General features: G+C 32.7%; 1 protein-coding gene across 1 annotated transcript; it reads left to right on the top strand.

Annotated features, from left to right (window-relative positions):
• The first annotated feature begins 7,025 nt into the window (after nucleotides 1–7,025).
• LOC110819006 (lysine histidine transporter-like 7) lies at nucleotides 7,026–10,425 on the top strand. Its single transcript, XM_022048079.2, has 5 exons — nucleotides 7,026–7,667; nucleotides 8,585–8,718; nucleotides 9,036–9,484; nucleotides 9,674–9,805; nucleotides 9,920–10,425. Exons 1-5 carry the CDS (start codon nucleotides 7,309–7,311, stop codon nucleotides 10,403–10,405), a joined length of 1,560 nt encoding a protein of 519 aa, XP_021903771.2. The 5' UTR covers nucleotides 7,026–7,308; the 3' UTR covers nucleotides 10,406–10,425.
• Nucleotides 10,426–12,383: the final 1,958 nt, after the last annotated feature.

Genomic DNA, 12,383 nt, shown 5'->3' with positions numbered 1-12,383 from the left:
AGCAAGAAAAATAAAGGTTCAAAATTATTGACTTAATTGGCATCTAGCATTGAAGAGACATATATACAAACAACCAAACAAGACCTTGTTTGTATATAAAGCCAAACAAACAAACAACGAAATAAAGTTTTTTTTTTTTTTTTTTAATAATAATACTGCTTTATTTATTACTGTCCAAAATTCGTAATTTTTTTTATTTTAATGTGTAATAAATGACAAATTCTACATCTCTTCAAACTTTCAACGTGTCAATTTGAGCATCCTGAAATCACACCTATTGGGAATTAAGGTTTAAATCATTATATTTGAGTTTAAAAATTTAATTACCAATACATATCAAATTTTTACATACACATAAACCAAACACATACAACTACAATTTTAATATTTATAGAAAATTTATTATTTATAAATTGCAATAAAATAGCTTAGTGGCAAAAAAAACTAGCAATATATAATATATATGGGTGCAATCTCTTTGTTGCATTGTTCATGTTTTTGTATGTAATCGTCAATTTCATAACTTTCTCAATTTTAACGCAAATCATGAAATTTTAATATTTATGAAAAATTACAAGGTATAGATTATAAATAAAATGCGTTAGTTGCTGAAGTTTAACAAAAAATTAAAAATATAAAACATAGTCAGAATGCTACTGCCATAATAATTCTTTCTTCTTCTTCTTTTTTCTTTCATATATATAGTTTCTTCTCTTTTTACCTTCTATAATATATGGTTTATGAGACTTATCATCTTGTTGTAGATTTTCCTCTTCTTCCTCTCATGTCTTCTTTCTCTTCTCTTTTCTTCTTAGAGTTTTAGAAATTTAGAGTCTTTTAGTTAAAATTTGACAACAAACTTATGTATGGTGTTACTTTTTCGTAAATACAAAAAAAGATCTAATAACTTATACTATACTATAAAACAGTCCACAAATTTTATGAAAAAATAATATAATTTTTCTTGAACTCATAGTTAGATAATAATCATTTATTATCTTGAGCAGGGTATTACAGGGGCATTCTTTATATCCAAGTTACTATATTTATGTTCTTCTAGCTTCACTAGCTTATGTGCCTTTGTCTTGTTACTGCTAGTTCTATGTTGTGATTTTTTACCTTGTCATTTCATTTAATAAAATTGCTCTAAATTTTTTTTTTAAAAAAAGATAAATTATTTAGATACTCCATGAGGTTATATGCGGTGGAATATTTTCATTCGAAAGATTTCAAGAAGCTTTTGTAAATTGAGATGAATATTATTTTTAAAAACTCAAGTGTCGTACATACTTAATATGCATATATTGATAAAGAGAGATGATGGAAATGTGATAACTCAAAAATACATTCGAGTTAATTTCATATGTTTAATATATTTAATTTAGTTTTTATATGTGTTTGAAAATATATAATAAGGTTAAAAACATAATTTAGAGTCAAACGAAAAAAATGATAGATAAGGATGAATAAGTTAGAATAAACATGAAGAGACATAAAAAAAATGTAAGAAACTTTTAAATGAAATGGTATAATAAAAAGTGATAATTTTTAGATGAAGTGATATAACAGAAAGTAATAACTTTTACATGAAATGACATGTGAAAAGTTATAACTTTTAGATAAAATGACATGTGAAAAATAATAACTTTTTAGATGAAATGACATTATGAAATAGGACAACTTTTATATAAAATAACATGATAGAATGGTGACAACAATTCTCTCATAGTTTCTCATTCTTATAAATAGGGGATGGGAGAATAGAGGAAGAAACATTTTAGATAAGAGAAAAATATTGAGAAGTATAGAGGTGAGGGAAGAAGAATGTGTACGAAGAAAGTGATTTTTGATAATATTATAAAGTTTTAGATAAAAGCCCCAGAGAAACTCTGCTAAATTCGTGAAAGTAAAGCAAGATGAAGAGAAGAGGAAGAAGATTCATGGTCAAAAGAATGTTATAAACCGTTAAAAAGGTAAACTTTTTCTCAAGTTTTGAAGTTTGATTTCTTTTTAATTTCCAGGATTAGTTTATCAGTATTGTGTTAGATATTTTTGAGTCAAGAAAGTGATCAAAAATCATTCCGAAACTTTACTGAATTTTTCAGAAAAAAATATCATAAATAAAACTAGAACTTTGCCAGAATTAAGATTACAACTGGTAAGGACCTAAGGCGAGTGGATATTATGGATTCATTAGCTTACATTATTTTAAAATATTTTACGTATTTTCAGTATAAAAATGTGAAAGTGTTCAAATTATCTTTTATATTTTCTAAGTAAGTATTTGTTAAAATTTTATTTTGATAAAAAAGTTATTTTATTTTTTCTTTTCAAAATATAATTTTAATATGTGTGCATCACTCATTATAGAAAGAAATTGTTCTTAAAGCACCTACATTATGTTAGCCTTTAATGTGACTGTACATAATAGTTCCGTGTTGAAGTGTATTGGCAAAGTGGTAAATGTATACCCATACATAACTGTTCTGTGTTTAAGTGTATGGAGAAATAATCTGATCTACATGGCCTAACTATTCTATGTTCATGACAGGATTGCCTAGAGCACGCTCGAGACATGATTTCATTTGGGTAATTATTGACCGGCTCACCAAGTCTTCCCACTTCTTAGCCATCAAGATAACCGACTCCTTGGACAAGTTAGTAAGAATGTATATCCGGGAGATAATCAGGTTACATAGAGTGCGAGTGACAATAGTGTTCGATAGGGACCCGAGGTTCACTTCTCGGTTCTTATCTAGTTTTCAGTAGGCAATAGGAATGAAACTGTCCCTTAATACTGCATTCCACCCTCAGACCGATGGACAATCAGAAACGAGGATCTGCACACTGAAGGATATGTTCTGCGCTTGTGTTCTTGACTTCGGGGCCTATTGGGATGATCATTTACCCCTAATAGAGTTTGCTTACAATAATAGCTACCAAATAAGTATTAGTATGGCTTCGTACGAGATGTTGTATGGCCGTCCATGCAGATCGCCGATCTGTTGGGAAGAAGTGGGTAATAAAAAATTGTTCAGCCTAGATCTTGTAGAGGAGACTTCAGCCAAAATAGTTAAGATTAAGAAAAATATTCAAACGACTTAGAGCAGGCAGAAGAGTTATACAGATACCTGAAGGAGGGGTTTGAAATTTGAGAAAAGTGATCAGGTGTTCCTTAAGATCATTCCCTTCAAGGGAATCAGTAGGTTTGGGAAGAGGAAAAAATTAAATCCCTGATTTATTGGGCCATTTGAAATCTTACACAGAATTGGCAACGCCACTTACAGATTGACACCGCTCCAGAACAATTTAGGGTTCATAATGTATTTCATGTGCCCATACTACACAAGTACAACCCGGAACCCTCTCATGTCTTGACCTATGAGCCCCTTTTACTCCAGGAGGATCTGTCATATGAGGAGATATTGGTGGATATTGTGGACTAAAATAGTAGAGTACTCTGTAACCGAAAAATTTCATTTGTTAAGGTCCTATGGCAAAATCACACATAAGAAAAGGTCATATGGTAGCTAGAAGCAGACTTCAGAGCCCAGTATCCCCAATTATTTGATTGAGTAAGAAAAAGACAAATTTGAGGGATCAAATTTCTTTTAAGGGGAGAAGAGTTGTAATATCCAAAATTAATTTTAAATATTTAAAATTAATGTATAAAATTTAATCCTTTAATTTATAAATTTTTATTTAATGTAAAAATTAGGAAAAAAATAGGTGGATGATGGAATTGAAAATAATTTTGAGAAAAAAGAGGTGAAAATTTGGGTTATAGTGGTGTTTTTAAAAGAAAAATATAAAATTGATAGTCAAAACGTAATTTAGGAAAAATATGCCACATAGGATCACCCAATAAGAAGTCCCGACGAACTGGAGCGTGTCGCGTGGCAAGACGTGCTAACACGATGCTATGCGGGAGGCCATGCTGGTGATCCGCGTGCCCCGGTCAGACGGTTCATATTGTTCCTACGCACGTGGATGGTCTGGATCCATTCCCTCCTCAAACGTAATGGGACAATTGCGATCAAATGCGATGAACGGTTCATATTTATTTTTTTCTTTAAGTTTGATCGTACGATCTAGATCAAATCGCAATGAACAGTTCAGATTCACTTTCTATTTAAACGCGATCGGATGGTTTAGATCAAATACAATGGACGATTCATATTAACAAAATAGATATAAATACCTCACTTCATACCAAACTCTAACCCTAGCCGCCAGCCCCCCGCCCGGAGAAGAATAACCAGTCGCTAGGAAGGGAATCACCAGTCGTCCGCCGTTGTGTTGAAGTCACTTCCGACCGCCAAAAAAGGTTAAAAGTTTATAGTCTCTCGAAATTTGATTTTGATCACCCTCATGGCCAAATCGGAGTAAAAGGATTGGTAGATGAGCTGAAAACTACCGGTAAACCCCGGCAGTGCTGCCACGGAAAAAATAAAAAACTGCATCCGATGAGGCCCTTCCCGATTCCTGTTTCATGCAATTTTTCCATCATTGTATTCATCATTTTGTTTTTCAAATATTGACAAAAAAAATTGCTCAATTGCAAAGATGAGCCGGCAGAGCTGCCGCACCGAACTTTTATTTTTTTATTTTTTTTGGGTCAACTGATGCCCCTTAACGTGTTTTCTTACAAGGAGGATTACAAAATTGGTCAAAATTGGCCGAAGCTCGCTCCAAACGGCCAGCTCATGGCAAATCGCTGCCGCGGGCGGCGGTGTTGTCACCAGAGCACGACGCCGCCGCCGTGCAAGAATTTTAAAATTGGCCGAAAAGGGTTTCTAACATCGATTTTAGATTTTTTTAGGGTATTTCTAGGTGTTTGGAGCGTATTTTAGTTTCCGAAAAGAAATTCAGGGAACCCAGGGACTCTCAGTAGGCACAGCTGAAAGTTTAGCTTTTCGGACATCGATTCAAGTAAGAATCTCTCACCTTATTTTTTGTTATAGAATTGAAGTTTAATTATGAATAATATGATATTTTGTACAACTTAGAAAAGCTCAATAATTAATCATAAGCTACTAATGGAGTTAGAATCGGTTATTATTCACTGTTAATCATGTTTGATTGATTTTACTGTTTCTAATGCATAATATTACACTGGAGTTGATATGATAATTTAGTTGTACTTCCTTGATGCATGTATTGGCTGTTTTGCGTGATTTATAATTAAATTGTGAAATTAAAAATTATATGTAAACGAAAAATTGTTTGATTAAGTGAGTGAATGAATAGTAGCCTTAAAAAATATCCTAAAATATGGTGGACGAACCGAGTACATAACTCCCTACCGTGAATGTTGCCTCATACTGGACGGGATATGGAGGATTGGTATTTTGGCACTCATACCAGACGGGGTATGGGGACGACTTGTTTCTCCCTCATACCGGATGGAGTATTGAGGGATGATATTTTTGGCACTCATACCGGATGGGGTATGAGAACGGCCGGTTAATTAAAAATGTTGAATAAGGGTTCATGCGTAATGGGGATACCTCTATGAACCCCTATGGATACTAGTAGGCAGATAAAAATAAAAAGTTATTATTATGGTTAACTGAATATGAGATTATGATGTTGTTTGTGTTATTGCTTCCATAAGTCAATTTTAAAAATTTCACTACGGTAAGTGTACAATAAATGATTTTACTTATGATAAATGAATTTACTTAAAATAAGAGATCCATTAGTTATTTTTATGATTTTTACTAACCTTAATTTCCGTATAGGTGAGTAGTGTGACATTTTTATTGGACTAGTATAACTCACTTTTTTATTAATCATTTCAGATCAAGAGGACCAAGATCTAGATTTCGATCCACAAGAGAGTTGCGAATAGGATGTTCAGTTGTTTACTTTCTATTTATTTCTTGATTATTCGTTATTCCTTTAGAAGAGTCATTCTTATAGCCCTATTGATATTTTGAATTATTGTGTAAGGAATGTAAGTTCTAATGTCATTATTTCGTTTCCGCACTTAATTTATAATTTATTTTCTTTCAAGTTTCGGGTCGTTACATACCCCTTCTTATTACTCTCCAAATATTGAAGATACCGTTGTAGAGTGAGCAATGATAGAAAAGAAATTTTTGAAGTTAAACTCTGATATTAAAGTTATTATTTCGTACTTTTATTTAGTAATGTAAGCAACGAAATTTAGAAACTCGTACATATATTTATGTTTTATATTTAAAGAATGTAACGTTTCTATGACTCTATTATAATTAATAAAGTTAAATTATTTTACTTAATTTAAATTTATATTATTTAAGTAAATATACTCCAGACATTAGCTTATAAGTAGAATATGGTATGTGATAGAAGAATATGAGTTAGAGAAAGAAATAAATAGAGTGATTTACTTCAAGATTACGATTTCGAATATCAAATCATGATATTTATATAGGTAAAAATAATATTGTGTAGCAATTAAATTCTTTTAGTTTGAGTAGTTAGAATAAATAAAAAGAAATTTGATTTAATTTTTCTATTTTGAAAAAAAGACATATAATTATGAATATTGGATAAATATTGTTTATAAGTTAAAATTTTGATGAAGTGACTAAAAATAAAACGTAATTAAGAATTTTATAAAATTTAATAGGATCATTTTACTCAATAGATTATAACATAAAAATAGGTTTGTTTGACTCAATTTACCTTATAAGTTAATAATTTATACATTAGAAAATAATTTCCTTTTGAAAAGTAATACATGGAATCAAGCCAAATATTACCAAAAATCTTTTTAAAAATCTTCTTAAGTATTCATTGAGGATTTTTTTCGTAAAGCAAATTAAATAAGTGAAAAAGTAAATAATACTTTAAAAAAAAAAAACCTCAATTAGTTTGAAAGTTTGTTTCAAAAGAAAACACGTGGTGATAAGCTCAGCGCATGCGTCATTTTGCCACATCATTACTTATTTTTTCCGGACGTAACTTTATCACTCAATTCACAGGGCTTCTTCTCGTCTCTTTCCTCTAAATAAATCGCGAGAGGAGAGGATAGTGAGTCTGTAAATGCTGGCTGTACACCAATCTTTACTTGTTTATATTTTTTTAAAGCACACGCTAACATAGCCTCCCTTTATATGTCATTGCTTATGTACGTGTATCTATATATATATATATACACACTAATCGCCAACTTATGTAAACAAAATCAAAATCTTCTCATTCACACGGGTAAACACCCATTTGACCACCTTCTTCTTCTTCTTCTTCTTCAGGTAGGCCTGTAAGGCTCAAATCAGATCATCAATTTGAAGGGGAGAAGAAACAGAGAGGTTCATCATGTCGAACAGAGTGGTGGACATGGGAGACTTGGCTGATCTTATTGATATCAATGAGACGGCACCAAGCCTTTGTCACCAGCTTTCTCATTCGAGCTCGAAAGGATCTCTGCAGATAATCACCATTGCCGCCAGCTCGAAAGGGTCTGATGCGTTCGTGGGTGGCAGCATGAGCCGGCGCTCTTTTAGGTCCGAGGTTGTCGGCGATCTTATTGTCTTTACTCCTGTCATGTTAGAAGAATGGCTTCCCATTACAGGCTCCAGGAACGGCACCGTTTTGACCTCCATTTTTCACTTGTTATGTTCTGGGATTGGGTTCCAGACCCTGCTTCTTCCTCTCGCATTTGCCATGCTTGGCTGGTAAGCCAAAATTAGATGGTTTGAATTTGCAAAATAGAGTGAATAACCAAGAAAACGGGTCAAAATCAATCAAAATTTTTTAAAAATAGTAAAAAAACCTATCTGCGTACCAATCTCAAATGACGAGATTAGATTTTTTTTTAATTTTTTTTGAACTTTTTATTTACGTTGTAATTAGTGATAAATTTGATATGTTTAATATTCTATATTTAAATAATTTCATTTTAATTTTTTTTTAATTTAATTATTTTACATGTATACTTTTTTGAAACCTTGTTATAATTAAGAGACTACTAACTTAGATCAATTACTATTGTCCTAGTCTATAGAAATTTGTTAGATTTCTGACTGGTAGAGCTTTAAGAATATAATTGTGAGGAAATTTCTTAGTTCCAATATATATATATATATAGTCTCCGTTGAGTATGAACTGACTTCTAGAAACATTTTAACATCAATTAGAATCTTCCCTGATTATTTTTTTAATTAATTCTAAGCATATGCATTAACTCTAATTTAATTACTTAGTTATTTTCAATCATGTGTCTATACCCTGATTCGAGTTAATTGCATACTTTGCGGTAAAGTCTTCTGGTTACCCAGCTCAGTTCTTCCCTGTGGTTGACCCCCCTGGTTTATTCACTGCGACAAACCTAGTTTGTAGCTTAAGTCTTTTTAAGGAATAAATTATAAAGATTAACAAACTTCGTTTGAACTGAATTACTTTAATGATCGAGACCCATCTTTCTTTTTCACAAAGTTATCTTCATATTAAATCAAATGGAAGAATTATCTTTTTTTTTTTTTTTTTTTGTATAATTTAGAAGGTAGATAGATCTAGTATATGTATATGGAGAAGAACTGAAGTTTGCTGGTTAAATTTAGTGTTCTTATTAAAAATATTATTGTGATTGCAGGGTGTGGGGGACCATAGCTTTGTCACTAGTATTTATATGGCAGATTTATACAACATGGATTCTTGTTAACCTCCATGAACCAGTTCCCGGAACTCGTTACAGTCGATATGTTCGTCTCTCCATTGTCGCCTTTGGTTAGTACAAAAGAATTAATCATAATTTCAATAATAAAATTATTATAATGTTTAGAGATCAAATATAACTGAATCAATAGATTTTTGAAATAAATGTTTTAAAATTATTATTGAATAATTTGAGTCATTAGTAGTGCTTAATAGTAAAAGATAAGTCTAAGTCATAGGCAAGTTAAAATTTTATTAATTCAACTATTTTAAAATCAGTACAATTGTGTGTAAAAAATTATTAGGTGAATAATACTTTACCTCAAAATTTTATAATTATTAATACTTTCTGTACAATCATTATGCTAATTTAAATTATCTTAATGTAGGTCCAAAACTTGGAAAATTGCTTGCAATATTTCCAGTGATGTATTTATCAAGTGGGTCCTGTGTGATGTTAGTGATCACAGGAGGATTAACAATGGAGCAACTCTATAAGATCATGTGTGGAGGTGAAGGTCATGCGTGTGATCAAGCAAAATCACTGAGTGGGCCAGAGTGGTTCCTCGTGTTCACTTGCATTGCCATTGTTATAGTTCAATTGCCAAAGTTGAACTCAATTGCTAGGGTTTCCATGATTGGTGCTATCACTGCTATTGCTTATTGTACTTTGATTTGGGTCCTACCTATTAAAGATGGAAGAAAGCTTACTGGTGTAACCCATGAGACAGTTTTAACATCAATTGAAACTGGGATGGCTGGTTTTAGTAGGATCCTCACAGCCATTGGTATCATCGTGTTTGCTTGTAGAGGTCACAATCTTATTCTTGAAATTCAGGTTATTATATACTTCTATGGTACTATTCGTTTGAATTGCATTTGAAATAAGAACTAATTATAACTTAGATTTGTTAATCATTACACAACTTAACTTTACACTAAGTTATTTTGAAAGTTCCTAATTAGATCTTTGGCTAGACTTTTAAAGAATTTAAGTGATTTAACTATTTGGTTGAAATGTACGCAGGGAACATTGCCTTCCAGTGAAAAACACCCATCAAAAAAGAAAATGTTGAGAGCAGTATTTCTATCTTATTTGTTGATAGCATCATGTTTCTTCCCACTTGCAATAGTTGGATACTGGGCTTATGGCAACAAGGTGAACATAGATACAAATATATATACATCTATGTATAACAATAATAATTTATATAGTACTCATCTTATTACATTTAACTCCTAAAATGACTTATTTTGTTGTTCACTATGGCAGATACCGACAATTGGAGGGATAATAATCCCATACTTAGACTTCTATGGACACAACTACTCAAAATTAATAAAATGCCTAATACATATTCTGGTAATTATAAGTTGCTTAAGTTCATTCCCAATCTACGCGATGCCAGCTTTCGACAATATAGAATTGATATACTCTATCAAAAAGAAGAAGGCTTGTCCATGGTGGCTTCGAACAGGTTTTCGCATAATTTACGGAGGAATAGCTTTCTTCATAGCAGTAGCTCTGCCATTCTTACCATTTTTGGGAGGTCTAATTGGAGGACTAGCATTGCCATTAACGTTTGTATATCCATGTTTCATGTGGGTAAAGATGAAAAAACCAAAGAGGACTAGTGGGATGTGGTGGGGTAATATAATGCTTGGTAGCTTAGGCATTGTTGGTAGTGTTATGGTAGTAGTTACCTCGGCTTGGAATTTGGCCGACAAAGGTTTACATGCTAACTTTTTTGAACCTTAATGAGTAGAGATTGGTGCTAACATTTTTTAAAAAAATCTTAATGAGTAGAGAAAATATGTATTAATACAATTACAACTTGAAGAAGTTGAACGTATGTAATGACTGTGAACTTGAAAGGAAATAAATATGAATTGAATGCAAAAGCGAAACAATAAATTATGGTTTACATTTCTTATACAATAACTGAAAGTATCAAATAAGGTTTACAGGAATAATCTTTCTAAAAAACAAGTAATAACCAAAGAAATAATACAAACGGAATGTCCTCATCGCAACCCTCTTGTGGATCGGGCTCCGGATCCTGATCCTCTTGATTTAAAATGATTAATAAAAGAGTGAGCTACACTATCCTAGTAAGAATATTACACTACTCACCGACATAGAAATGAAAGTTGGTAGAAATCATAAAAACAACTAATGGAGCTCTTAATTTAAACAAATCCGTTTCTCATAAATAAAATCATTACCACATACTTACTGTAGCGAGGTTTTCAAAAATAACCTATAGAATCAATAACATAACATATATCATCTTCATATACGATCAGTTGGAACAACAACCTTCACTTTTATCAGTCTACTGGTATCTATGGGGGTTCATAGGGATATCTTCACTACACGTAAATTCTCTTTTTATATTTTACAATTAATGAGTCATCTCCATACCCCATTCGGTATGAGCACCAAAAGATATCATTCTTCAATACTCCATCCGGTATGAGGGTGAAACAGATCGTCCCCATACCCCGTCCGGTATGAGCGCTAAATTACCAAAATTCGATACCACATCCGATACGAGGCAACGTTCACGGTAGGGTTCTATATGTACCTGTTCCGTCTACCATCTCCCAGGATATCCAATAAGACTGTCGTTTCATCCATCAACTTAATCAAACAATTTCACATTTTTCTTTAATTTCTAGTGTTCCAATTCAACATAGTCACACAAAACAAGCAAAACATGCATCAAAGGAATACAATCGCATCATCATACCAATTTTAATGTACTATCATGCACTCAAAAACTGTAAAATTAAGCAATCAATTAAACATAGCAAACAAAAATAAATAATAGGTTCCGGCTCCATTAGTAATCTATAATTAATTATGAATATTTTTTAAATTTCACAAAATACATATTATTTAAAATTAAACTTCAATTCCATAACAGGGAATAAGGTGAGGGATTCTTACGCAAATTAATGTCTGAAATGCTAAACTCTTGACTGCATCTACCGCCGGTTCCCAAATTCCCTGAATTTTCCTTCGAGGATTAAAATGCATTTTAACTACCTAAAAATATCTTTAAAAACCTAATCACTGTTAGGAATCCTTTTTGGCCAATTCTGGAATTCCGGCATGGCAGGTCCGCCATGTTCCAGCAACGGCACCGCCGCTCGTGGCGGTGGTTTGCCTCAGGTCGACCATTTCAGCTAAATTCAGCTGGTTTTGTATCAATTTCTGCCAGAAAACTTGTTAAAGAGCCTCTTTTGTCCAAAAAAAAAGTCAAAAAACTAAAATTTACCAGGGGCGGGTTTCTCCGGTGCAGCGGCTATGCCGACTCACCTTTATGGTTGGGTGTTTTGCTTCGGTCAACCTGTAAAGAAGGAAACGATGATTACAATGGTGGAATAATTACGCAGAACGGGAATGGGGAAGGAGCTCATTTGAGGAGATTTTTTGCAATTTTCCGTGGCAGCATTGCCGGGCTTGGCCCGCTGTTTTCGGTCAATCCATCGGTTCTTTTGCTCCGATTTGGTCATGGGGGTGTTTAAATCGAATTTTGAACAAAGGAGAAAAATTTTACCTCTTTTGGAGGTCATGAGTGGCTCCGACGCGGCAGCGGCGGCGGTCGGCTTCCTTCTCGGCAGCTAGGTCTTCTTCTCTGGCCAAGGGAGGGTATGGCGGCTAGGGTTAGAGTTTTGTGTGAATAGGGTTATTTATATCTGTTCTCTTTTAATCTGGGTTATTCATCGCA

Source organism: Carica papaya, chromosome 6 (genome assembly GCF_054855325.1).
Source record: "Carica papaya isolate Zhongbai chromosome 6, ASM5485532v1, whole genome shotgun sequence".
NCBI lineage: Eukaryota > Viridiplantae > Streptophyta > Magnoliopsida > Brassicales > Caricaceae > Carica > Carica papaya.
Note: the sequence above shows the minus strand (reverse complement) of the source record. Positions and strands in the feature narration are given on the sequence as shown.